At 37.7% G+C, this 27,002-nt stretch overlaps 1 protein-coding gene and 1 pseudogene across 5 annotated transcripts in view; both read left to right on the top strand.

Annotated features, from left to right (window-relative positions):
* Positions 1 to 27,002, top strand: part of CHD9 (chromodomain helicase DNA binding protein 9) — a 182,984-nt gene that overhangs the window by 77,499 nt on the left and 78,483 nt on the right. For 3 of the 5 annotated variants that reach the window (XM_040982716.1, XM_040982714.1, XM_040982715.1), the window contains exons 3-8: positions 7,270 to 7,601; positions 20,383 to 20,494; positions 24,327 to 24,476; positions 25,138 to 25,206; positions 25,291 to 25,346; positions 26,092 to 26,209. In XM_040982716.1, the coding sequence (XP_040838650.1) occupies positions 7,270 to 7,601; positions 20,383 to 20,494; positions 24,327 to 24,476; positions 25,138 to 25,206; positions 25,291 to 25,346; positions 26,092 to 26,209 (837 nt within the window). Of the gene's footprint in view, positions 1 to 5,782; positions 6,121 to 7,269; positions 7,602 to 20,382; positions 20,495 to 24,326; positions 24,477 to 25,137; positions 25,207 to 25,290; positions 25,347 to 26,091; positions 26,210 to 27,002 lie in introns of those variants that run through there. The other 2 variants (XM_040982718.1, XM_040982717.1) reach the window with 1 other exon arrangement.
* LOC121158090 lies at positions 18,106 to 18,707 on the top strand (annotated as a pseudogene).

The following is a 27,002-nucleotide window of genomic DNA, read 5'->3' as shown; positions in this document are numbered from 1 at the left end:
GTTCCACTGTCCCAACCCTTTTTCCCCTTCGTGGATTTGAATAGAGGAGCCTTCAATTTTCACTGTATCCATTTATTTGCTTACTGTCTAGTTTTCAACCTATTGTAGTACGCCTTCGTTATACCCAGCCAATAAAGAGCCAGTCCCTGGTACCAGGCTGCCGAGTGCGGGCTTGTGCCACCGAAGTCCTCTTGACCCTGAGGTGTGTAACAGCAGGTGGATAAAGCAAAAACCACAATGGGGGTGGGAGTCTGGGGGGGGGTACTGAACTAGTGGAGAGCTCCCTTCAGGATGAAGAATCACTAACTTGGCAAGCTCTTGTTGCTGAGACAGGTGAAACTTATTTTTCCCTAGTTGTGCTTGAAGCACTTGACCAGGAGGTCAAGTGTTCTTACCGTGCAGGCTGCGGTTTTCTCCGTGCTGGCTACGTTCTTACGGCTGTGCTGCGGGGTGCCTCACCTAAGACGGAGCCCAGCTCAACATGGAGTCCTTTGTGTCAGACCTGAGAGCTTTTCTCTCCACCTATCCATTCAGCTGTCCTAACTATATACCTGACGGATCTCCGAATGCCCAAGAGTAAGATAGCACTTGAAATAAAAACACAGGAGCAACTGGAAGGAGAAAAGGCCTAGAAAAGGCCTGTATGTATGGACCTCCTTTTAATCCATGGATTATTTATTTTGTTTGTTACCAATTTTTTTTTTTTATCGAAGATCTCGAAGTTATTGGTCCTGTAGATTTTCCCGCAGTCTGGATTTTACTGACCCACCTCCCCATCTGCACAGAATGTGCTCTGTTCTTCTCTGAGTTTCCTGCGAGTTAAACAGCAGCTCCTACGAAGAGCCGTTTGCCTGGGCAGCTATGTTGAAGATTAAAATCAAGACAGTACTTTAGAAAGTTAACTATTTCAAGTATATTCAGAAAGTTGAAAATTGTTCTTTTTAACTGAAAGTGGAAACCTGGGTGCTTGTACAAGTGGCGGGATCAAAGTAAGCCTTTTAACTTGTAAACTTGACAGTGCACAGATGTGAAGAAAGTGAAGTGGCATAGTTGTTCTACTTCCTTCTAAAACTCTGAAAACAAACCTGATTGTAAAACTCAGAAAAAGACTGACATAATTTGCCCTTGAACCAATTTTTTATCTGCTTAAAGATTTATAAGAAGCTTGAAGAAAAATTATGCATTAAATAAAAAAACAGGAGACATCCCCACCACATTTTTTGATATGTCCTGCTAAAATTAACTACAAGTCTATTGCTTTTAGAAAGCTGCTTTTATGTGAGCATTCAAGAAAATAATTATACTTTTTTGAAAAAAAGAGATTATAAAAACTAGCTAAATGGCTTACTATAAATAGTTTGAGAGAACTAAATACTTAAAATTTTTTGTAATTAAACATGTTTATGAAATACTTTCAGATATTTATTTTCATTTTGATGTCATAGTTTTTAACTCCTTCCTCTCTTGCTTGCTTGGCAGCACTCCTTTCCTGATACTCTTTTTTTTTTTGTATCAGTTCTTCCATTTTCTGTTTTTCTTCATTAGCTCGTCTTCTGCTAGTCCCTTACACATGATGCTTATTCTCAACAGGAGGATGATTGGTCCTCTTCGGTTTCAGCATCTCTGTAGGTAGTCAGCTCATCACTCGCTGTCTCTGCTGTGTTTTATATAACCTTCCACTGGGACCTCCCCCCACCCAGTCCTGCAGGTCTGAATCCCGTGAGTCATCTCTGTTTTGAGAAGATTGAGAAAAGGTCTAAAATGTTAATGCTTTTAATATTTTCGAACATTTTATTTATTTATTTATTTTTCAGAGGCAGAGTTTGAAGGAGAAACAGACAGAGGCTTAGAGTGATGTGCCCCGGCACCAGTTGTGGTCAAGAGATTTTTAGCTACAATACAGTTATATCTATATTGTTTCTATTCTTGCTAAGGAATTGTATTTGTTTACTATTTGAAACCTTGTAATCCTTCATATTGTTTTTACAATGTGTCAAGGAGAGGTGGATGTTTGGCCTGGTGCCTAAGGTTCGGATTGTATTTCCCTAATAATTTTTTAGATGTCAAGCAAAGCTATATAAATATAAATGTGTGGTCCCCTCGCTCCGTTCCCTGGAGTTGTATATGGAGGAGCCATGTGAGCATGCTCCCCTTCTCTTTCTGGGAGTCATGTTCAAGCACTTGTGATTTAGAAATTTTACTTCCTTGTACACAACTAAAATTCTGGAAACACGTGAATGAATTGCCTCATTTGGACAGGTGGGAAAATTATTTCACCAAGAGGGAGGAGGTTTCAGTCCCCACCCAGATTTTAAAACCTCTAATTTCTTGTCTAATATCTTTGCTATTTCTATCTTCTGAAAGAGTAACAGGTGATGTGGAACTTATCAATTTTAGCAGGGCTATGAAGCGCAGCTGTAAGGTTTAGATCACCATTACTTTCTACTTTGTTTCAACTTTTTTTAGTGCCAGTCAGGACTATTACATTGTGACCTGTGATTTGAAAAAGAATATGTATTTCCTTAGCTTTCCTAATATTGAAATATGATATCCAGTATCTTCCACATCTCTCAGTTGCTATCAAAATAATAAATCGCATACTGTATGACCCATTATACCATGGTTTTTCTAGTTTTATAAATATGTGGATATAGATATTGGAATATGTGCCTTTTAATATATCTTATCATTTAAAGTTCTTAAGGAATTGGCCTGTGCTTTATTGTAAAAATTAGAATATTTTATATTTTAAAAAATATTTCTTTAGGTTAATTTTTGTTAATTGCAGAGAGGAGGAGAGACAGAGAGGAAGATCCTCCGCCCAGTGATTCACCCCTCAAGTGGCCACAGTGGCTGGAGCTATGCCAATCTGAAGCCAGGAACCAGGAGTCTCCTCTGGGTCTCCCACACAGGAGATGTGGGTGCAGGGTCCCCAAGCTTTGGGCCGTCCCTGATTCCCTCCCAGGCCACAAGCATGGAGCTGGATGGGAAGCTGGGCTGTCGCTATTAGAACCAGCACCCATATGGGATTCCGGGCGTGCAAGGCGAGGACCTTAACCTGGCTATTGCGCCAGACCCTGTTTTTTTTTTTTTTTTAAGATTTATTTTATTTTTATTGGAAAGTAAGATATATAGAGAGAAGGAGAGACAAAAAGAAAGATTTTCTGTCTGCTCCCCAAGTGGCTGCAACGGCCAGAGCTGAGCTGCTCTGAAGCCAGGAGCCATGGGCTTCTTTGGGTCTCCCACAAGGGTACAGGGTCCCAAGGCTTTGGGCTGTCCTCGATTGCTTTCCCAGGCCACAGGCAGGGAGCTGGGTGGGAAGTGGAACATTTTGGACATGAACCGGTGCCCATTAGGACTGGCCTGTGCAAGGCAAGGACTTCAGCCACTAGGCTACTACACCACACCCTTTAATTTATATTCTAAAATTATCACAAACTTATAGGAAAAATGAAATTAGAGTACAAAGATACTTGTACCTAACTCTACATGACAGTGAATTGCAGGCCTGGTACTCAGTTACTGCCAAAGACTTTGGAATATATTTCCTACAGGTAACAACCTTTTCCTATAAGGCCGCCATAGGCTAAAGCAAGTCAGAAACTAATAAAGTAGGAGCTGTGAGATTAAGAAAAATAAAACAGTATACCATTACATAGATTTGACAGAATGTGAAGGCAGTGTAGGTGAAGGAGACAGAGAGAAAACCATAGCTGTGTGTAGATTTGACAATGATTTGTAAGCTGTAGTTTTAAAATATTTGGTGGGCAGAATAGTTGAATAAAAATGCCATATTGTTAATTGCTAATATTTATCGTGAAGCATTTTAGATTTTGAGTTAGGTAAAGGAATCTGTTAAATAACTTTATGAGAGAAGTGAGGGATTTTTGAAACCCTCATAGGTTCTTTGAACGGTGTTAGAGATTTAAGTTCATGAAGGAGACCAAAACAAAAATCCACACCTTACATTCTAGTTCTAATTTTTCTGTCTTTCAGTATTCAGTCTAAAATTTTCAGGTAAGGGCTCTACATTTCAAACTTGGAATTAAACTTAACACAGAAACAGACAGACACACACATGCATTTAAACCCTTCCTCAAGTAAGTTTCCTATTCTTTTCTCTTCTTTAGTCCCAGTAGTTGGTCTGCAAGCCAAGCATTGGCTCTTCCCACTCCTTAACCACATACCACTGGTATCTCGTTGATTGCAATGTTGTTGAAAAGATACTGGGGGAAAATTATTTCATCTTACAGTGATAACTAGAATCTGCATTTTGGGGAAAAAGGTGACTTTCTTTGATTTTTAGATTGTTTTCTATAAATTTTACTGCTTGAACCAAAAGTGATACAATGTAGTAGTTAAGGCCCTGGTCTCCATATTGAAGCTCTTCTAAATTCTGCTTTACTGTTCGTAGCTGTGTGAGTTCAGGCAAGGTGCTTTTCCATGTTACAGCATCCTCAGCAATAAAATAATGCATATCTCACAGGGTTATTTTGAAGATTAGTCAGAATACATGAAATATTACAAACAGTCCCTAGCACATTACAAGTTCTAAATAGTATAATACTTTTGGTTAGTATTTTATGATGGCTTGCTGTCCCGCACCCCTTTATCATGTTATAATGATAATACCATGAAAGTATCTTTTTTAATTGACCATCCCTTTTTTTTTAATTAATATTCTGTTCCCATTCAGAATTATTACTCAGAATAAGGCCTGGCACTCTTTAAGTATTCAGTACTCACTCTAATTATTATTATTTTACATACTTGCCCTTAATGGCTTTGCGCTTTTAATCTCCTTTCACACTGTCTAGATTTGTCTTCCTAGGAAATTGTTCACCTTTTGGTACCAAAAAATAATGTTAATTTTTGATATCAGTGTCAGAACACTAGCCTAGAAGGTTTGGAAAAAAAAAAAGACATAAATGAAAGGCAAATTTCAGTTTTTGAATCAGTGATATTTTGTTTAGTTATTTAAGATCATTGTTTACAGTAACTGTCAGATTTTTTAAGGGAAGAGAAGTGTAACTCCGGTCAAGTTTAAAAGGATCTGCCATTTGTCTATTTTTAAAATGAAAGTAAGCCTGAATTTTTCTTTTGAAAATTTCAGGAGCTCAGTTAAAATAGAAAGTGAAGAATAAACAGGAGGAGGATTTCACGAGTTTTTCATGTTAGGAAAATATTGTATTCATCCCGATGAAGACGATGACGAATCTTAGCGTAATTATTGATCCTTAATAGTTTTCATTGGTTTGTTTCAAAGTCATATGCCTTTTTTTAGACATTAAATGAAAACCACTTGTATATTTTAAGAGTAAATACTGTTAGGTTTTTCCTTTTTTGAAGAGTAAGAGACATTGTAATTTCTTAAAGAGAAGTCACTTGTTAAGTGTTCATTTGCATGACCTGCTCTTTAACCCTTCAGCTATTTACATATTTTAGAGATCTTAGAATGCTGTGGTGAAAAGTGTTTTTCTCCAGTAAAAAATGCATTAGATTTTGTTGTTTGAATATTGATAACCATATAGACAGTTTTACCACCGTTTTAGTTTTTCAGTGATTTTTAAAAATCAGATTTTATACAGTAATTTTTTAAGAAAAACTTTAGGGAATGGCAGAGTGAGAGTTAACGTGTTCCATGGAGGGAAGAACAGTCCATTGGGGGTTAAATTGCAGAGTTAATGGAATAATAACTGGTAGCACCATCTGCTGGCCTACTTCCGCAGAAGGAGTCAGTATTTTTAACGACATCTCTAATATTCATGCTGATGCATTTTGATGCTTTGTGCATTCATTTCTTTCTGTGCTTTGTTGGAATCTGGCTTTCTGCTTACAGCTATTGAGGAAACTCAGCTTTTTAGGAGGGCTTACAGCCTTTATCAGACCTACGTAGGATGAACAGTCGATATAAACTTGCCAGGGCAGAAATGTGTTGATAAATCAAAATGTGTATTTGTGGAGGGTTGTGCATCTCTTGGTTGCAGCTTGCTAAATAGGCCATTTAGGAATCTTCTTTCAATGCTTTTTTCTTGAGCACTGCCTGGGGTGGTGAAAAAGCAGAGGGCAAGCCTTTGTCTGACGCCAAAAATGTCTTCAGTGAAGAGGCCAAGAGGAAGGGTAAGTGAAAGCCTGAATGAGTGGGAGGAGGAGGGGTTCTTCGGGCTAAAAGGCTAATGGGATTGAATAACCTTCCTTATTACTGGCTGCTGCTGCCGAGTCGTGCTGCATCGCCATCTTGAGCTTGTTGCTGTTTTCTCCCGTCTGGGTTATTTGTTACAGCCTGTAGGCCTTAAGGTGGCATTTTCGTGAGCTATTCAAATCCTTCCTTGCTTTCCCAGTGCCCTAGCACTGCTCTGAAACCTTTGATGAGGCAGGTATAGAAAAGCTAGCCAGTGAAGCACACTGGAATCAGCATGACAATGTGTTTGGAAATTCCTGGTGGTTTTTTCCTTTGCTGTAGTCAGAGGCATGTTTACCGGTAAGAACATAACAAAACTGCGATTCTAAGTCTATGCGGATGAATGTGTGTTTTTCCAAGAGGAAATCCTTTTTAAAATGCTCTTGATCTGCTTCCTGTGATAATGCTAAAATATTAATAATTTTAATGTAAAACTGTAAAAACTTGTTTCTTTCTCAAATTGCCTGAGCAAAAACAATTGTGATATGGAAGTGTGTGGGGGAGGAGGAATTCCACATTTAACTCTTTCATGGGAAAACTAAAACTTTGTCTAATCTGAAGTGTGAGAATGTCTGTCTGCTAACTAGCTCTTTTGCCGCATTAGAATGACCTAAATGACTTCAGGTTCTAGATCGAGTCTTAAAGCAACGGCTTTATTTTCCTAAAAATTGGAATAAATTGTGAGGAATAATCATCCTAACTTAAACTCACTGTTTTAAACATGTTAGTATTTTTTAGCATTTTGCAGTAGAGAGGAAAGGAGACTTTTATTCCATATGCCCAGAATATTTACAGGATAAAAACTGAGTGAACTGTATTTATAGGACAAAATTTGAAATGGACTAAACCAAAATGCTATGAAAATATCAATGAATCTGTATTACCAGTCTTTAACCTTCATTTTTAAAAGCAGTAGAGCTGTTTATACTAATTTCTAAGATAAGCAAAATGTCTTAGTTTTCAGTTTGTAGCACTACCTACCTGCTCCTGTAATTAAATATCTTCATAACTTTAATTTTAAATTTTCAGAGTTGTCAGTTATTTCTTAGCTTGGTGTGTTCTATAAAAGAATATTTTGATTTCTCTAGCCTCCATCTTCCAAGAAGAGTGATGGCTCTGGGACATACACTAAGTTGCAGAATACCCAGGTGAGGCCCATGTCTGAGAAGAAGCAGAGGAAAAAGGTGGAATCGGAAAGCAAGCAAGAAAAAGCGAATCGAATAATCTCCGAGGCCATAGCGAAAGCCAAGGAGCGTGGGGAACGCAACATCCCGCGGGTCATGAGCCCTGAAAACTTCCCCAGCGCCTCAGCGGAGGGGAAAGAGGAGAAGAGAGGGAGGAGGATGAAATCCAAGCCAAAGGACAAAGACAGCAAGAAAACAAAAACTTGCTCCAAGTTAAAGGAGAAGACAAAAATTGGGTAAGTTGATGGAAAATGAAGTCCTCGCCCCTCTTCTTTGTTTTGTTTTGTTTTTGCTAAGGGAAATCTGTGATTTGAATGTGTAGCATGTTTCCTTGCCTTTAAAGTGTTCAATTTCCAAGTATCATGTCTTTCTTATATTTTTTTTTATTAGATAATATTTCAGGATCACCTGATTTTTACTATTCAGCAAATATAACTTTTTGTACATCTTTTGAAAATTTCAAGGAAATATTTAGAATAGGAAAATATTAAAATCAGTCTATAGGAAGAAGAAAAGTTAAAAAGAAAAAAAGGCCCTTATTGCCAGGCCAGCTTCAGAGTCCCTTCGCTTTGAGATCACACCGCTGGCTGTGTCTAGGATTTGTGTATGCCTCCCAAGGACCTCTATCTCACTGGACATCTTGTAGTTTTTGTTTCCCTGCCTTTCCATTTCGTTGTTGGACCCACAGCTTTCTACCAACTGCAATGGCAAGCAAACAAAAGCTGTGGAACCAACGGTCAGCAGCTGTCTGGGATAGCCCATTCAGTCACGTTCAGCCCCTGATTCGCTTGCCGTACTAAAGAGGCTGAGTGAGGGCTAATTCTCTGAAGAGAATTTTAAGGAAAAAGAATCGCTCCAAGGGGATCCATCAACTCTACTGTTTCTGTTTGGTTGCTTAGCCAACGCATTTTTAACAAATAAAATGTTCGGAGTTTTTTTTTTTTCCCCCTGCTCTATATGTGTATTTGTTTTGTATGAGTTAATATAAACGAAGGTCACTGTGGTTTAAAATTGTTTTGGCTGGAATATTCAGTCATTTTTGAATTTTTTTCTTTTGCTTTTGCATAAAATGCTTAATCTTGGTTTTCCTCTCTCACACATGAGACGCAGTAACGAACTTCCCTTGTTATGAAAATCTTCAATTTTTAAGAAATTACTTATATACTATATAGCCTTTTAGACCTAAGATAATTTTGTAAGTCAAATAAATTGTTAGCATTTTGAATGAAACCACAAAACTGAATTATTTTGTTAACAGTAACTTCTTGAAAAATGATGCATAAGATAAAGTTTAAAAATTAAAGCAGATATAATTCACTTTAAATTTGAAGGGAACATCGTAGGGGGAAAGTGCCAGGAGAGAGTGTGGTTAAAGCCCAAGTGATGTACACCAAGGAAAATTATAACAGCTGAATGCAAAAGAAACATCATTTTTTTTTCTTAAGCTGACAATGTAGTATGCAGCAGCAAAACTACTATGCTGCACTGATGCATTTCTTACTGTTTGTATTTTTGTTAGTGCTAGGTTGATCATTTACAGTTAATTATTTTAATAACTCAAAGCATTATTCAGTTTAATACTTTATTGGTAACAATCTCAAGAAAACAGGTAAAGAATTGTACCAAGAATTACTTTTTTTTCCCTGCTTTTTTGTTAAATATATGTTACTGAGTAGTTGTTCCAAGAAAACAAAACAAAAAAAAAAGGACTTTTTGAGAATGGATCTTTTGGATAGAGGAATTTATAGATCGCTGTCAGGTTAGCAAATTGAAACTTGCATGTATTAATAGGCTATTGGGGTAAGACAATATATTGATCATCTTTATCAGCCAGAGACAAAAATTAGTGCATGTCAGAGGAGAGGCATTGTTAGACTATATGAGATTGATGTTCAATCCATAGTTCCAATATTAATTGGAATATTTAATTACCATGCCTTTAAATAAGCCACTGCACTTTTTAATTTTAATTGAGCTTTTACTTTTTATATCAAGAGTCATCATTTAAACTAACTAATAACTCTTATTTTCCTATTATTTTTAGAAGATTTGGGCTGCTGGTATCAGATTATTTGGGAGACTGTATGCTACCACATAATCACCAGCAGTTTGATATGCAAATTTTAAATGTAATTCAATTTGTAAATGATACTTTATTTTCTGTACAGAGGTGGTATTTTTTTACCCATAAAAGCAATTTAATGTAATCTAGGAAGACTAATCTGAAAAAAAAATCTATACTGCCTCTGCTTGCTGGTATGCTTGAAACCATATCACTGTTTGTCACTTTCACAGTTGGTTTTCAGTGGAAGGGATAGAATGTCCTTTTCTGAGCACTTTCATATAGCCTCATCTTTACATTAGTCCTCTTGAGTTAGACTGGGCATGCAGTATAATGTGGTTAAATTCTGTGACTCTGGATCCAGTTGCATTTGTTCAAGTGCCGACTTTGTCACAAGTAGTGTAGCCCTGGAGCCATGCTTAGCTTCTTAATTCCAGGCTCCTCATCTGTGAGATGTGGTTGTGACAATACCTACCTCATAGTGGTGTTTTGAGCATGAAGTGAGCTCTTGACACTGAAAGCATGTGAGGCAGTACCTGGAGTGCACTTTGTGCCCCGTATGTAAATAACACATAGACATTGAAACAGAAGCTTAAGGCCTGCACCTATTCCCTTCCTTTGAGCATATACCTTACCCAGTACCCAGGTCCTCTTGCCATAAAGACTGATTTCCTAATAAGATTAATTTGAAATTCTAAAAAAAAAAAACCAAACAAAACAATTGTGACCTTGTTAAGATACACGCGTGATCTTACTGGCTATTTTCACAGAGCCTACTTCTGTTTATCAGATTTGCTAAAACAACAATTTTTGTTTGAAATGTGCATGGAATTTGAGATAAATGCCCATAGATATGTGGAAAAGTTTGAGTTGAAATGGAAGTGACAGTGAAGAGATATGACTAGAAAAAAGTCGTTTTTATGTTTTTAATAATGTTGCTATTCAGGTGCTTAAAAACTTTTCACATAAAATAGCAGTTTTCTGGGCCCAGCAGCATGGCCTAGTGGCTAAAGTCCTCGTCTTGAATGCACTGAGATCCCATATGGGCGCCGGTTCTAATCCTGGCAGCTCTGCTTCCCTTCCAGCTCCCTGCCTGTGGCCTGGGAAGGCAGTCGAGGACGGCCCAAAGCCTTGGGACCCTGCACCTGTGTGGGAGACCCGGAAAAAGTTCCTGGTTCCCATCTTTGGATTGGCACAGTACCCGCCATTGCAGCTCACTTGGGGAGTGAAATCATTGGACGGAAGATCTTCCTCTGTCTCTCCTCCTCTCTGTATATCTGACTTTGCAATAATAATAAATGAATCTTTAAAAAAAAAAAAAGAAGAATAGCAGTTTCCTTAAGTAGTAGCACACAATAGCCACTCCATTAATGGAATGGAATTAACTTTATGAATGGAAAGAAGATTAAACATTGAATGATATCAAGTGGTTGGATTTAATTTTTTTTAATTTAAAGCAGAAATGGCAAAGTAATCCATTCATAAATCCATAGAGACATAACTAGTTATAGTAGAGAATTAGATTCTAAAATAAATTAGTAAAATTTATTCTAAGGGCCCAAAATTTCCTTATGACTCAGTTTTATTATTTAGATTATGTAATACTTTACATGATTTGACTGAGGCAAAGTTTTAATTTTATAGTTCATAACTTTGAATTCTATGTTTTTCCATGTCACTCAAAATTTTTTAAAAAATATTTATCTATTCATATATTTTTTTAAATAGCAGAGTTACAAAGAGGAAGGGAGAGAAATACATAGAGAGATTTTCCATGTGTTGGTTCACTCCCCACATGGTCTCATAGCCATCGCTGGGCTGGTCCAAAGCAAGGAACCAGGAGCTTCTTCCTGTGTGTATGTGCTCAAGGATGGGGCATCCTCTGCTGCTCTCTCAGGCACTTTAACAGGAAGCTGGATCAGAGGTGGAGCAGTCCGGTTTCCACCAGTGCCTATCTGAGACGGATGCCAGTGCCACAGGCAGCAGCTGTACCCAGCATGCCACAACACCAGCCCCCAATCCTGTAGTTTGTTAAAGCCCAGCAGATACAATGTTTTACTGATTTTATTACTTAGCATCAAAATTATGCAGCTGAATGAAAATTTGAAGCATATACATCTACAGAAGGAATAGATCTACATAATATTGGTTAATTTCAGCAAAGATTTAAAGTTCGGTCTTTAGTAATTACACCTTTATGTTAACCCAATAAGGTCTGTTATCAGAATGATACGCCACATTTCATTGATCTAAGATGTGATTGATTATAAAGCACACCATTCTTTTATGTCAGTTAACACTATAGTATGTGATTAAATGGTGTCACAGCTGTTAATATGTGAAAAAGTATTATATTTTAGAAGTATAAGGCTTGATAAATATGCTTTAATACTTATGAAATGCTTTTATCATTAGTAGTTACTTATATGGAATAACTTAATGTATTCATCATTTTGGGGGAAATGAATACAGCTTTATACACATGATAATAAAGTCCACCTTACCTAAAACTTAACAGAGTTATTGTCAAATATTTCAGGTTTACACTTTTAGCTAAATAACAAACTGATTATTTTTCCAAAGGAGATTTGACAGGACATCTTGAGTTGAACTTTAAACCTGAGTCATTTCATTGAGTTAAATGTTTCTGTGTAAACAACAAAATTTCTGGCTACTTTTTAAAAGCCTTCTTATCTTTCACTTTATTTTTTAAAGAAAAATAATGTGAAATAGTATTTTGGCTGTTTACTTCTGATGAGTCAGGTGTATTAATTAAAGCAAATGGACTAATTGGGTAAGAATCATTGTCCAATCGTTGCAGTGATAGAGTCAGCAGGAGGCAAATACAGATTAACACGGAGTAGAATGCAGCTTCTTACACAGATTCTGCTAATAACATGTGGGCAGGATTTAGATGAATGCTTAAATTACATCTGAAAATCAAATACAGACATGTCAAGTATAAACACTGCAGTTTGCTAGTGCCTACACTTGCCAAATAAATTAACATTTTAAATGTATGTCTTAGTTTGAAATTATCTGACAAAAACCTGTGTCTTAATGTTTAGCTTTTCTACTTAGTTGAATGTTGCTTCAGTGTACTGACATGAATAACATCTTTTAAGTGTTATTTTAAAAGCATAATTTTCATAAAGCTCTTTTTGTTATATTCTGTATTTGTCACTTTGGGTGACATATCACCTTAGAATAGAAAACTATCACTGTAGAATACAGTAGCATTATATTTTCACTTAACAATAAAATTTTAGTTAAAAATAATTTTTCTCAGAAACTTTCTTGATAAATTGATTTGTTTATTTGAAAGACGGATACAGAGCGAGTGGGAGAGAGGGACAGAGAGATCCCCATATGGCCACAACAATCACAACTGGGCCAGGCTGGAGCCAGTCTCGTCTGGATCTCCCTGTTGGGTTCAGGGACCCATATATTTGGGTCATCTTCCTCTGCTTTCTCAAGCACATGAGCAGGGAGCTGGGAGAAAGGTAGAACAGCTGGGATTCGAACCTGTGCTCTCATGGAATGCTGATGCTGCTGGTGGCAGTTTAATCCAGTGTACCTCAGTGCTGACTCTATTAAAACTTTCAAAAATTTATTTTGTTTGAAAGGCATAGAGAGAACTCCCATCTACTGGTTCATTCACCAGATTTTGGCAGTGAGTGGGAATGGGCAACACCTAAAGCCTGAAACGGGAATTCAATCTGATTATCCTACATGGATAGTAGGGACTTAACTACTTGAGCCAGAATATTCCTTAATGGACAACTACAATTCAGAGTGGAACTTGGACTCAAATCCAGGCACTTGGATATGGAATATCTAATGATATCTTAACTTTAGGCAAAATACCTACCCCAAAATTTTGTTTTATAATTAGTACTGTAACCTATGTAATGGAAGTACAGAATGTTCTATGACAGTTGACTTGTTTGCTTAACTTATTCTGTTTTTTCTACTTATATTTGTTTGTTTATTTGTTTGAAAGATAGGATTTCCATCCACTGGGTAACTCCTCAGACAGCCTGCAATGGCTGTGCCAAAGGTGGGAGCCAAAACCTTCATCCTGGTTCCCATGTGGCAGGCAGAGGCCCAGGCATTTGAGCCAGTTTCCCCTGAGCCCTATGCATTAGCAGGGAGCTGAATATCAGTCAGAGCAACCAGCAGCTTAACCTGCTAATAGTAACCCTTCTACTTTTATGTTTTAAGAAATATTTATTTGTCTATTTATTTGTTTGAAAGTCAAAGTTACAGAGGATGGGGAGGAAGAGAAATCTTGTATCCACTGGATTTCTTCCTAAATGGCCACAGTGCCAGGAGCTTCTTCTGAGTCTCCGTGCGGGTTTCAGGGGCCTAAGTGCTTTGGACCATTTCCACTGCCTTCCCAGGTGCATTAACAGAGGGTTGATTCCCCAGCAAAGCAGCCCAACACAGTAATCCTTCACAGGCTGCTGGTGTTGCAGTGGCAGCTTAACTGGAATTGCCACAATGCTGGCCCTTCTACCTTTAAATCATCTGATTCTATTTGTGTAAATTGTTCTGCCTCAATTTAATCATTATACATGCGATACAGATGTCTGTTTATTAGATAAGATTATTTATTTAAACTTTTTTGACATTTCTTCCTTAAGCTATTGTTGTTAAATATTGATTGATTAGATGAAGTCTGTGTTGCTTTATTTTGAAATTAGTGAAATGTTGGGACTCTTCATCCAGGATTATGAAGTGGATATTTGTTGTCATTTATTTGGAAAAAAAAAAAAAACCAATGGTCTGGAGAGACAGAGATAGCCCATGTGTTAGTTCATTCCCCAAATGCATGCAACAACCAGGGCCAAGCCAGGAGCTCAGAACTCCACCCCCATCTGGCACAGGGGTGGCAGGGTCCCAAGGACCTGGCCCACCATCCACTGCCTCCCAGGATACATCAACAGAAAGCTGGGCTAGAAGTAAAGGAAGAGAAATCCAGCGCTCAGGATGGCATTAGTGTCCCAAAGGATGGGATAGCAGAGAGATACTTTAGGAGTTTGTTTGGTGTTTCAGGACAGAACTTTCCTGCTGGCATGGTAGGATCAGTCTTTATCTTGCCTCATTTAGAGTTTTCTCAAAATCAATGAGATATTGTAGGCAAAAATGGTTTGAAATATTAAGTGTTCCGCAGATGGAAAATTCAGTAATAATTCTGCATCTTAAAAAATTTATCTTTTTTAATTTATTTGTTCAAGAAGCAGAAAGAAACAGATACACCATCAGAAGACCTCATTTCTCAAACGTCCTGAAACTGGGAATTTATTCCAGATCTATTAGGTGTTTGGCAGGGAACCTAACCACTCGGGGCAGGATGGCTGGCTTCCAGGATATACAAGTACGGGAAACTGAGTTCAAGACAGGAATAGGGTTTTGGCACTATGGCTCAGTGGCTAAATCCTCACCTTGCAAATGCAAGGATCCTATATGAGCATCAGTTTGTGTCCTGGCTATTCCACTCAATGCTATGCCCTGGGAAAGTAGTACAGGATGGCCCAAAGCCCTGGGATACTTCACCCACGTGGGAGACCCAGAAGAAGCTCCTGACTTCAGATCGGCTCAGCTCTGGTCATTGCAGCCACTTGGAGTGAACCAATGGATGAAAGATCTTTCTGTCTGTCCTTCTCTTTGTAAATCTACCCTTCAAACAATGATAAATATGTCTTTTAAACAAAAATAAAAACAGTACAGAACCCAGGCACTCTAATATGGGATACAAGTGTCTTAAAGGCTAGGTTAAATAACTGCCCCCACAATTATTTTTTCTGTTATTCCCTGAGTGATTGATTACCAAGTGTGGTGAAATATTAGAACTCTTAGTAAACATGTATTTTTTTAAAAAGATTGATTGATTAGTTTGAAATTTGTCTTTAAGAAGGGAAAGAGAAGGAGATCCTGGTTCATTCTCCAGATGGCTGTGGTGGACACCACTAGGTTTGGCCCAAAGTAGGAACTAGGAGTTTCATATGGGTATTTCCCGCCTCCTCCCGCCCCCCCCCCGGGGGGGGGGGCAGGAACCCAAGCATTTAAATCAGCTTCCACTGCTTTTCCAGGCCGTCATCAGGGAGTTGCATCAGAAGCAGCTGGCTCATGAATTGGCACCTGTGTGGTAGGAGGAGGCTTTACCTCCTATACCTCAGTGCCAGACCCCTGGGGAATTTTTTTCAAATCGATTTTGGAGTCCCATTTGCTAGATCAGAGCCTTAGGGTTGCAACCCACAAATCTAGGTTATTGTTTGATTTTTAATAATTTCAGATTTATAAAATTGGGTCTGTTTCTCTTCTAGCTTCTTCAAATATTAACATCTTATGTAACCATAGCACAGTTACTAAAACCAGCAGATAAGCATTTACACAATTCTATCTGCAGACTTAGTTCAAATATTTTGAGATCTTCTTTTGTAGATGTGGTTGGGGCAGTGTAAGATCCAGTTTCGGTTCCCACATTTTGATTTTTGTCATGCCTTAATTTCTTCCACACTGAGGAAATTCCACAGTTGTTTTCTACAATGACATTTTAGGATTACAAGTATATTGGCCAATTATTTTGCATTATGTCCCTGTGATTGAGTTTGTCCTGTGTTTCCTCATGAGGAATCTGGTTTTTAAACAAGCAGTTTTCTGATATAGCCATTCTATACATTTTTGAAATCGTACACTGATAAGATTTCATCAGAGTTTCCAATCAGTTTGAAACTATTATGTGTATAATTTTGTGTTATATAATTAAGAATTACATCATCAAAAATTGACATTTGACTTGCTATTGGAGATACACTCTTTAGAAAAGAAACATGCTGGACTTAGAAATGTTTTGTAGGAAACTTCTATACAAGTATGTATCATTGTGACTTATGACATGATTTGGATAGTGGTAAAAAAAAATAAGTTTCAGCATCAGCTTTTTCTTTGTCTTGGAAATATAACATTTTTTTTTTAAAGATTTATTTTATTTTTATCGGAAAGGTGGATATACAGAGAGGAGAGACAGAGAGGAAGATCTTCTGTCCGATGATTCACTCCCCAAGTGAGCACAACAGTCGATACTATGCTGATCCAAAGCCAGGAGCCTCTTCCGGGTCTCCCACGCGGGTGCAGGTTCCCAAAGCTTTGGGCTGTCCTCGACTGCTTTCCCAGGCCACAAGCAGGGAGCTGGAAGGGAAGCGGGACTGCTGGGATTAGAACCGGCGCCCATATGGGATCCCGGGTATTCAAGGCGAGGACCTTAACCACTTGCGCCACCGCACCGGGCCCAGGAAATATAACATTTTTAAACAGAAACATTTTGGACTTTGAAACATTATGGACTTAAGATTTAGTACCAAATGACTATACAGGTATCTAAAATACTACCTGAATTGTATCCTGGGCAAATTTTTTTTTAATTTATTTATTTTCTTGGAAAGGCAGCTGTACAGAGAGGTGGATAGACAAAGAGGAAGATCTTCTGCCTGATGATTCACTCCCCAAGTGAGTGCAATGGCTGGTGCTGCCCCAGTCCGAAGCCAGGAGCCAGGAACTTCTTTCCAGGTCTCCCACATGGGTGGGAAGCTGGTGCCATGAATAGTAAGTTAAGCCCTCTCCTGTGGGCCAGCATTCGTATGGGTGCTGTTTTGAGTCTTGGCTGCTCCGCTTCATATCCAGGTATATCCTAATGTGCTTCAGAAAACAGTAAAAGATAGCCCAAACCCTTGCACCCACATGGGAGAGCTGGAGAATGCTTCTGGCTCCTGACTTTGGATCAGCCCAAGTCCAGCTGTGAACCAGCAGGTGAAAGATTGATCTCTCTCTCTCTCTCTCTCTCTCTCTCTCTCTCTCTCTCTGCTTCTCTTCTCTTTGCCTTTCAAATAAAAGTGAATTTTGAATAAATACGTCATAGGAACATAGGAACTTTTCAGTTTTATTGTAATCATACGGGACCTCTGTCATCTATGTGGTCCATCATTGACTGAGACATTATTTAACATGTTTATACATTGTAGTAAATCTCCTAGATGCAGTATATAAAAAGAAAAGAAGCCTGAAAATAGAACCTAGGGATTCTCCAAAGTGTTTATGGGACTGTGAGAAAAGATTTATCAAGAACTAGATCTTGATGAAAGCAACACTCAGATTAAAAAACAACAACAACATTCAAAGAGTAGATGGAGGGAAAATAAACTATGGTTTTGTGAGAAGAAATTTAGGGAGAACTAGTAAAGTATGGTGCAGTGGAGCCAAAGCAGCATGAAAAAGGAAACAGTAGTTATATGTTGGTTGATAAGACTTTAAAGTTATCTGTTGGATGTGTCATTCTAAAAACCATCTGTGGCATGAGACATTTGGAGTACAGGCCTTGCAGGGAGGCATACTTCTGTCAGTTCTTATTATCTGTTTACTTTTAGGAAGTGACTCAATATCTCGTAGCCACTGTTTCCTCCTTATAAAAAAATGGCACTACTTCTCAGAGTTGTATAAAGGAAAGCTTAAGAAAGTTAAAGACTGGCTCATATAAGCGATAAATGAGTAGAAAGTAGGAATACAAATTTTTTTTCAAATTATAGTAGGTTGAGGAATGAGACAGAAATGATTATAGAACTGCTATAAAGGAGGAACAAGCTCTTTCTGAAAGCAGCCCTGGGTGACCTTGTCCCAAGATGGTTTGATACTTGCAGAACCCCCAGAATCCCACAAAGTCTTGCAAGTCCAGGGGCTTGAACTGCGCGTCCACTTTAAGAACACCCGGGAGACCGCACAGGTGTCGCACACATCCACAAAGCCACCAAGCACCTGAAGGACGTCACAATAAAATAAATCTTAAAAAAAAAAAAAGGACATCACATTGAAGAAGCAGTGTATGCCTTTCCAGCGGTACAGCGGCGGTGTGGGCCGCTGCTTGCATGCCAGGCAGTTGGGCCGGACTCGGGGTCAGTGGCCCAAAAAGAGCGCCAACTTCTGTTGCACGTGGTGAAGAATGCAGAGAGCAGTGCTGAACCGAAGGGTCTGAACTTGGACTCCCTGGTCAGTGAGCACATCCGGGCGAACAAGGCCCCCGGGATGCACCACTGCACCTACAAAGTACATGGCCACATCAACCCGTACTTGACTCCCCATGCCACATCATGATCCTCACCGAGAAGGAGCAGATTGTCCCCAAGCCCGAGGAGGAGGTGGCACAGAAGAAGACAATATCCCTGAAGAAACTAAAACAAAAACACAAACTTACAGCCCGGGAGTAATTGCAACATAAAATAAATGCTATGAAAACAAACAAAAAAAAAACCAAAAAAGAAAGGACAAATAAATCTGTAATGGTAGATAACATCCTCAAGGGAGGTTTGGTTTTTGTGGTTATTTGCTTTTGAAAAAGGATGAGAAGGAAAAATAGAGTGATAAATGAAATGGAAGCCAACTCTGTTTGGATCCTTAAAGTTTCAGGTATTTTTCCTAATAGATTTCATGGTTCCAGCCTAAACTATCTGTATATTTTGCTTACATGCTTTGCACATTCAGAACAGTACAGGTACATACTAAGTAAATATCATTATCCTCAGGATAATTGAGGAATAAATCATTCTGTATCTTCTTGTTGCCTCACTCTGGTCATCTGATCAATAACTGTGTCCTATGGGTTCTGCATCCACAATTTAAAAAAAAAATGCTGTATCTTTCTTTACTTCTTCATCTGTGTTGCCCTGGCCAGGTGTTACACCCTTCATCATTAACTTGAGTTGTCATTTGCCTTCTCACTGACTCACCAGCCTTGTAGTGGTGCTGCAAATTAAACCGCCTCCCGCAGCACTGGTGTCCCAAACAGCTGTGCATGTTGGGGATGATGGCACTGCTCATGTCGTGCCTCAATTCTGCATACACCTGTATGCCTTGTTCCTGAAAGCTGGCCCTGCCTGGCACTTTGGGCACTTTGGCTGATTTGATAGGCTGCACTCTGCTTGTCTGGCATCCCAAATGGCTTTGAGTCCTGGCTATTCCACTTCTGTTCCTGCCCCCTGCTTCATGTGCTTGGGAAAACAACAGAGGATGGCCCATGTGCTTGGCCCTTGTACCTACAGGAGAGACCCAGAGGTAGCTGCTGGCTTCAGTCTGGCCCAACGCTGGCTTCTGCGGCAGTTTGGGAGGTGAACCAGCATCTGGGTCTGTCCGCTAAGTGTCTTGTTGTGTTTCTTTTTTGTCACTGATGGATAAGACAGGTTACTTGTAAATTCCTGCCATGTGGTACATGAAAGCTGACCTTCAAATGTTAACTCTTTGCTTGTTCCCAAAGGCCTTCTGTGTTCTTCACTTTTTGTGACTGTCCAGCCCTCTCCTTTTTCCATTGGTACTCTGTGTTCCTGACATGTGATTACCACCACATGTTATCTTCATGCTTTTCTACACACCTGCCTGGAACGTACCCTATCTTCTTTGATACTGCTAGTTATACTCTTTCTATCATTCACTTCCTGTCTCATACTCATCTCTAAACTCTCCTCTTCAGCATTTCTTTAAGCATTTCATCCTTTGCTTTTACGTAACATTCTGTGCCAACCTCCACTTGAGCACTATGACTGTGGTCACAGTCCACGAAACTACTGGTTGGGGACTGTTGCTTTATCTTCGTATTTTAGAATTTTGAGAAGTGTCTAGCATGTATTAATTGGAAGTAATTGCCATTAGTTGAAAGATTACTGTGTGGCAAAATTGTGCTGAGAGCTAACATACATTATTTTTTTGTTCTATTTGAATTTATTTAGTCCGTTATTACTTATTTCATTAGAATACAGTTTATGTTCCAAAGGTCATTATGGGTTTCAGGTTAATTATCATCTGTGATTGGGCATGCAAATCATATGGACCAGAATAAAGTTTATTATGGCATTTTTAATTTGATCAAAAATGCAACGAGTCCTTAGTGTTTGCTCTTCTTTTTGAAACAGCAAACTCATTATTACATTGGGTAAGAAACAGAAAAGAAAGAATGAATCTTCAGATGAAGTATCTGATGCAGAGCAGAAACCACAACATACAAGCAAAGATCAAGACTCTCAAGTGAGTATTAAAACTTTTTCAAGAAAATTAGAATTATCTAGGTAGCATATTACTATCTAATGGATGTTTATACTTAGTTTTGTAGTAAAAATGTATCATATTGTATAATGAAATTTAGAGGATGGAATTATTTCCATATGCTTCTAGAAGTGTTGTCATAGAGCATTAGGCAGAGGAGGAAACTTGGGTCCTCCCCATGAATTTGAGATCATGACGCTGAAGCCTTCAGAGGTAAATTAACAATACAAAGTCCTTGGTGGCTTTTCGCATGGAGACGTCTCTAGTGCTGTCCTGTATTTACAATGCTTTTGAATGCACTTGATGATAGAGAAATCTATTTTTAAAATCCTATGCAAATGACAGAACAAATGGATTGAATCATTCCTAGAGACATATTTCCTTTCGTGTGCTTTCTGTTGAAGAAAGAATATTCAATTATATTAAAAATCTCCTAATACTGTGCATTTTGCCTTTTTTTAATAGGTCGATATTCAAAATAACCCTGTGAAATTACTGTATGTAGATAGATTCAGTGAAGGTCATAATAATTCAGGCCACCCTCTCCTTATAAATAACTAAAACACGACCGTAGGCCGTTTGGGGTGGCAGTTGTTGAACTATGGGGCCGGAAAGCCCCTGAATGGCCTTTCTTCTTCCTTATGCAGCTTCTTGTCCATTGGGAGAGTAGTGGCTCAAGGCTCCTGGGCTGCTGCAAGAGTTGAGGTAAGGCCAGTGACAAAGCTCCTAATATTACATGGCCTGGCTTTCTCTTCATATGTTATCCTTAACTTAGGCAAACTTACATCTTTAATTTAGCCAATATGAACAATTTTATTTTAATTTTTGCTAGAATAATGCTGGCCATTTTCTTCCATCATGTAAATTATAAAATAATAGAACAGGTCAATATGCACATTTTTCCTATGGTTTTCACAAAGTTTGCTTTGACTGATGTGTTGCTTTAACCATACACATACTCTCACAAAATGAGGAGATAAAGGTCTGGGCGAAAAATGTCTTCTGATGATCAGTTACGAATACATTTTATTGCTATATCATGCTGAAGTATTAGTAACTTGAAAGAACAATGCTTGTGAGCTGTTAAGCAGAGGGCTATGAGCTGATCAGTCGAAGCTTTTAAGACATGAGAATGGAACCTGGCGTGGTAGCGTAACAGGCTAATCCTTCTGCAAATGCTGGCATCCCATATGGGCATTGTTCATGACTCGGTTGCTGCAGTAATCTAGCTCTCTGCTGATGTACCAAGAAAGCGTTAGAGGATGGCCCAAGCCTGGGTTCCTACACGCACATGAAAGACTGGTAGGCCGCTCCTGGCTCCAGGCTTCGGATCAGCTCAGCTGTGACACTGCAGTCAATTGTGGAGTGAACCAACAGATGGAGGACCTCTATCTTTGCTTCTGTGTATCAACTTGACTTTCAAATAGAAAAATGAATGAGTCTTAAAAAAAAGACCTAAAAAGAAGCTAAAGATATCTTATTATTTTGAATTGTGCTTTGAAAAACAGTCTGGGGAAAGATAGCCAAAACCTAATATGTTAGCCAAAAATATGAATCTGAGAATTTTTAAAAAGATATTTTGAAGCTGTTAGAAATATAGAGGATAATTTCTGAGTGATAGCTTATGTGTCTGTCCTGTGCTTAGCTACATACATTCCTGGAATATAACTTATCATGGAATTAAGTATAATCTCATAATTCACTTTCTTATTTACCAGAATTAAAGAGGCTGTTTTTATCAAATGGCCTTCATTCCTGTCTTTTGAAGAAGTAACGGAGTGTGCACTTTAGTGAGTTTAGCCACTCAGTTAGTAAAGCCTGAGAGGCCTTTCTGAGTATGTAATCAGTACTTTATGATCAGAAAGGAGAGTGTAGTGCTAAAACCATCTAACAAAATCTTCTAAAAATGTACTCAATTGTTCTTAATTATTCAAAACTTATGCCTAGTGAGCATAAAACATGTTACTGTTCAGACAATACATGTCATACTTGGTTATTAATTTAAACTATTCTTGGGCATCACATCCATATGATACCCGTCATAGGATGTTGAACATTTTCTAGTTAGAGCCACAGAACTTGCTAACTCTTCCCCCCACCAAGACCCAACCCCGCAAGAAATTATAAATATATCTTTTTCAAAATTGAATGTAACTAAATGCCACCTTCCTGTCTCCTGTATTAATAAAAATGTTACTTTGAGGTTGGAAATGTAGGCATCTTCATGGCCAAGAGTTTGAACCATCCTGAATGAATCCAGGAGTTACCTGTTGTGTCTGTGAGACCATGTACTGTTTCCTCTTCCTTTCAAGGCTGCTTTCTGCATTATTCACAAGAGGAAGGGCCTCGGCCTGGTGTAAAGGCCACTGCCCCTTAAGGAAATAAGTAATAGTTTGTTACCACTCTGCTGCACTACAGCCATTGTCCGCATAGTTGTGGAAGTAATGAAAGACCTGCGGAATAGAAGACATTGTCAGAAATCAAAGGAACATATGATTTTGTCGGTACCATTCCTAGGTACCGTCGTGGAAATAACTAACTCTGTAAGAAGAAAAGAGAAAAAGGTCTAGATTTGGCCACATTTTAAACAAGAGAGCACTTGACTTGTGCTTTTAGGGAAACTAAACAAGAACCCAGGTGCTTTGAAATTTTCGATCCAACTAGAAATTGTGGGAGCTGGCCAGGCGCAGTAGCCTAGCGGCTGAAGTCTTCACCTTACTTGATCCCATATGGGCACCAGTTCTGATTCTGGCAGCTCTGCTTCCTATCCAGCTCCCTGCTTGTGGCCTGGGAAAGCAGTTGAGGATGGCCCAAAGCCTTGGGACCCTGCACCCATGTGGGAGACCCGAAGGAGGCTCCTGGCTCTTGGCTTTGGATTGACTCAGCTCTGACCGTTGTGGCCGCTTGCGGAGTGAATCGTCGGGTGCAACACATTCCTCTTTATCACTCCTCTCTATTTATGACTGCAATAAAAAAATAAATATTTAAAAAAATATATTGTGGTAGCATCATAAAACAGATTTTTAGGTTTTTTTGTGTTTTTTTTTTTTTAATTCTGCTTGGAATTAAAAGCCTTTGAAACAAATGTTGAAATGTTAAATACTTAGGAAGGTAAGTAAAACCATGTTAAAAATTATGTTTCTTACAATACATTTTAAAAGGCTTGTTGTCTTTTTATTATGTTGATGTCCTTTATTTTTAAGGAAAGTGGATAGAGTTAAATTATTTTATGGATATAATGTTATTGTGTGTCTTAACACATTTTGTGCTTTTAAGAGTTTTTATTCTATAAATACAGTTTCATATGTTCTGTCAGATATTTCTTCTTCTGGCTTTATGCCCCTCAATCAGTTATTAGCAGTATTATACAGTATTCATCTGATATAATTCTTGGGTTTCTGGCAAAAAGTGTTCAGAATTAACAGTTAAACAAAAGCATTTCCTGGATATGAAATTGTTAAGAGATTTTTTTAATTCATAGTAATAGAAATACAGAAATAAAGGTATTACTAACAGCATTTTGTCTAAACTGTAAAATATCTAAGGAAATCTTTTTATTCTTAGTTTCTAAAGGAAAGTGATAGATATAGCACAAGTGCTTGAAATTATAGGAAGTGAAGCTTAAAAAATATTGTGTGTGATAAAGTACAGATTAAAGAAGAAGAATTAGTAAATATGGCTGCTGAACACAATTTTGAGCATTTTAGGTATGAAATTGCACACTTTAGGAATGATTTTTTAAGAAAAGCTTTAGTATAGAGATTTTAAGTTATTTTAAAGTAAGTTTAATCTTTCTACTCCCTGTTTGTTACAGAAAAGGAGATCAAGTCGACAAGTTAAAAGAAAAAAATATGCAGAAGAAACAGAAGGAAAACAATCTTCTAAAGAAGAGGTTAAAGGCTCTATGAAAATAAAAAAGAATTCAGCCCCTTTGCCTGGGGAACAGCCTATACAGTTATTTGTGGTAAGATATAATAGATAGTGTGACTACAAAACATTGAAACAACGTGAATTTTTAAAAAATCTGTTCATTTTTTTTTTCTGAAACTGTTACCAGCTTATTTGTGCATTCCATCTTATTAGTAAAATGGCTAAATCGGAAACCTATGACTTTCTAATTTTCCTGGCTTCATTTGCAGTCAAGTCTGTTAGCACTCAGTCCGTGTCGTGTGTAGGTAACTGCCTGCACGCCGCATTTTGAAACCTCCCTCACGTGTGTCACCTTCGTTTTCTGTAGTTTTTTAAGCCTGCAGTCTGCATTGTGACCCAGCTGTTCATCTCCTAGTTGAGTTAGCTAAGTCCTTAGCAGCATCTAGACCTAAATTTCCGAATCTATACAGATGAAATAACAGGGTGTATAATAATGAGGATGCCAATTATATTAGCTAATAAATGAAAAATGCTTGGACTTACACCTTGTGTGTTGAAAAGCACTTTATGTTTATTGTGAAGCATACGATAATAAAGAATATAAAAGCAGTGGTACATGTTTTCGTTTTTTGTATTTATAGTATTTAATGTTAGTGCCTGGTCAGTGTGCTCAATAAATACTGAATTTCAGTGTTTCTTGATAAATACGACTTTTCAGAATGTGCTCCAGCAGATTTTTTCTCTCCCTCCCTTAGGAAAACCCCAGTGAGGAAGATGCTGCGATTGTAGACAAAATACTGTCCTCTAGGACTGTAAAAAAGGAAGTAAGTGATGGCACACTCTGCTTCACTTTCTCTAGTCTGTAGAATACATAACAGACTCAAAATTATTGTTTTAATTTTTTTTAGATATCTCCTGGAGTGATGATTGATACAGAAGAATTTTTTGTAAAATACAAGAATTAGTAAGTATTTGAGTTAGAAAAATATTGGGAATTTATTAGGTTTAAATTGTCTAATAAGTATAAATTTGCAAATGTTTTCATTTTAACTGCGTATTATGTATTTATAACTATAATTTAAAATCACTGGGAAGTCAAACTACTTTTTGAAACTTTTAAAACTGAGTTTTTTTCCTCTGGAAATATTAAGGTTAAAATTCAGGAAGCTTTGTAAAATATACTACAATAAATTACTGTTGAATTTTTCATTTTCTTCCATGAAAAACTTCATTTGTTTCAAAGATATGTTTCATGATGATTGAACCTTAAAAATTTTAAATTTCATTCTTGGGCATAGGTAAATTGACTGATTATGAGAAAAAAGCTAACTGTCCTTTTGTACATTTTCCAGCTCTTCTGTATACTTCAGTTAAAGCTTTTAGATTAAGTTTTATTTATGCTTTCATATCATGACAAAATGATTATAGTGAAAAATAAAGGAATCACAGCTTGTTATCTTGTTAATTAGTGTGCGGGCCTGTTTTATATGACAAATTGTAGACATTTGCACTACTGTCTCCTTAAGGTACAGAAATGACAGTCGCTTTATTTTGGAAACTATGTGTCTACTGAAATTTAATAAAAGTTAAGAGCTTCTGTTTGTAAACTGGAAGTTCCTGTTTTACATGAAATATTATGATTATAGGTATGTCTTAAAAGTCAGGGTTTTCTATGTCAGTCTAACACATTTCTTTTGTACAAATTTTAGCTCCTACCTTCACTGTGAGTGGGCCACGGAACAGCAGCTTTTGAAGGACAAAAGGATCCAGCAGAAAATCAAACGATTCAAATTGAGACAAGCACAAAGAGCACATTTTTTTGCAGATGTAAGAAAAAGCTAAATTATGGTTTGTTGAATACAATCATTGCCAGAAACTAACATATTATTTTAATCCTTAGACTATTGATATTGAAACTGAAATAGAGATGTCTGCGTACAGTATTTTAGTCTTTCTAGTTTTGACATGAAAACTACCTGAAACAGGAAGACTGATAATTCAGAATCTTAGACAAATTTTTCAATTAGTGTGTTCGTCAATACTTAGATTTGAATCTGGGTGTGTGAATGTCACGAGGAGTTTATTAGCCAAGTTATCCAAATAAAGGAAGTGATAATGTAGCAAATATATAGAAAATAATACTTTTCTGTACATGAGATATATTGCATATTTTCTACCAGCATATGATTGCATCCAGAACATAGTTGGAAAAATTTATTTACCTCTCTAGACCTTACTAATTACTGATTGCATGGTGTTGCCTATTCTAAAAAACAGAGAACAACATATTAATAGATTTTATTTTTAGAGTTTGGGTTCATATAAAATGTTTTTAATTTGAAACATTTTTACCTTTTATTTTGAGTAAAAATAGTATAACAGTCTCACATAAATTTCAGCTTGTCTTTACTAATATATTAACTTATTTGTTGTATTGTTTTTATTCATTCAATCTATAATCTGTTTTTTTTTCTTGAAATACTTGGAAATAAATTGCAAATGTTTCTGTATTTACTTCTTCAAAACATACTTTCTGGGCCCGGTGGCATGGCATAGCAGCTAAACTCCTTGCCTTGAACGCACCGGGATCCCATATGGGGGCCGGCTCTAATCCCAGCAG

Source organism: Ochotona curzoniae, unplaced genomic scaffold (genome assembly GCF_017591425.1).
Source record: "Ochotona curzoniae isolate NIBS_2020 unplaced genomic scaffold, NIBS_Ocur_1.0 contig_3622, whole genome shotgun sequence".
NCBI classification, from domain to species: Eukaryota; Metazoa; Chordata; class Mammalia; order Lagomorpha; family Ochotonidae; genus Ochotona; species Ochotona curzoniae.
Note: the sequence above shows the minus strand (reverse complement) of the source record. Positions and strands in the feature narration are given on the sequence as shown.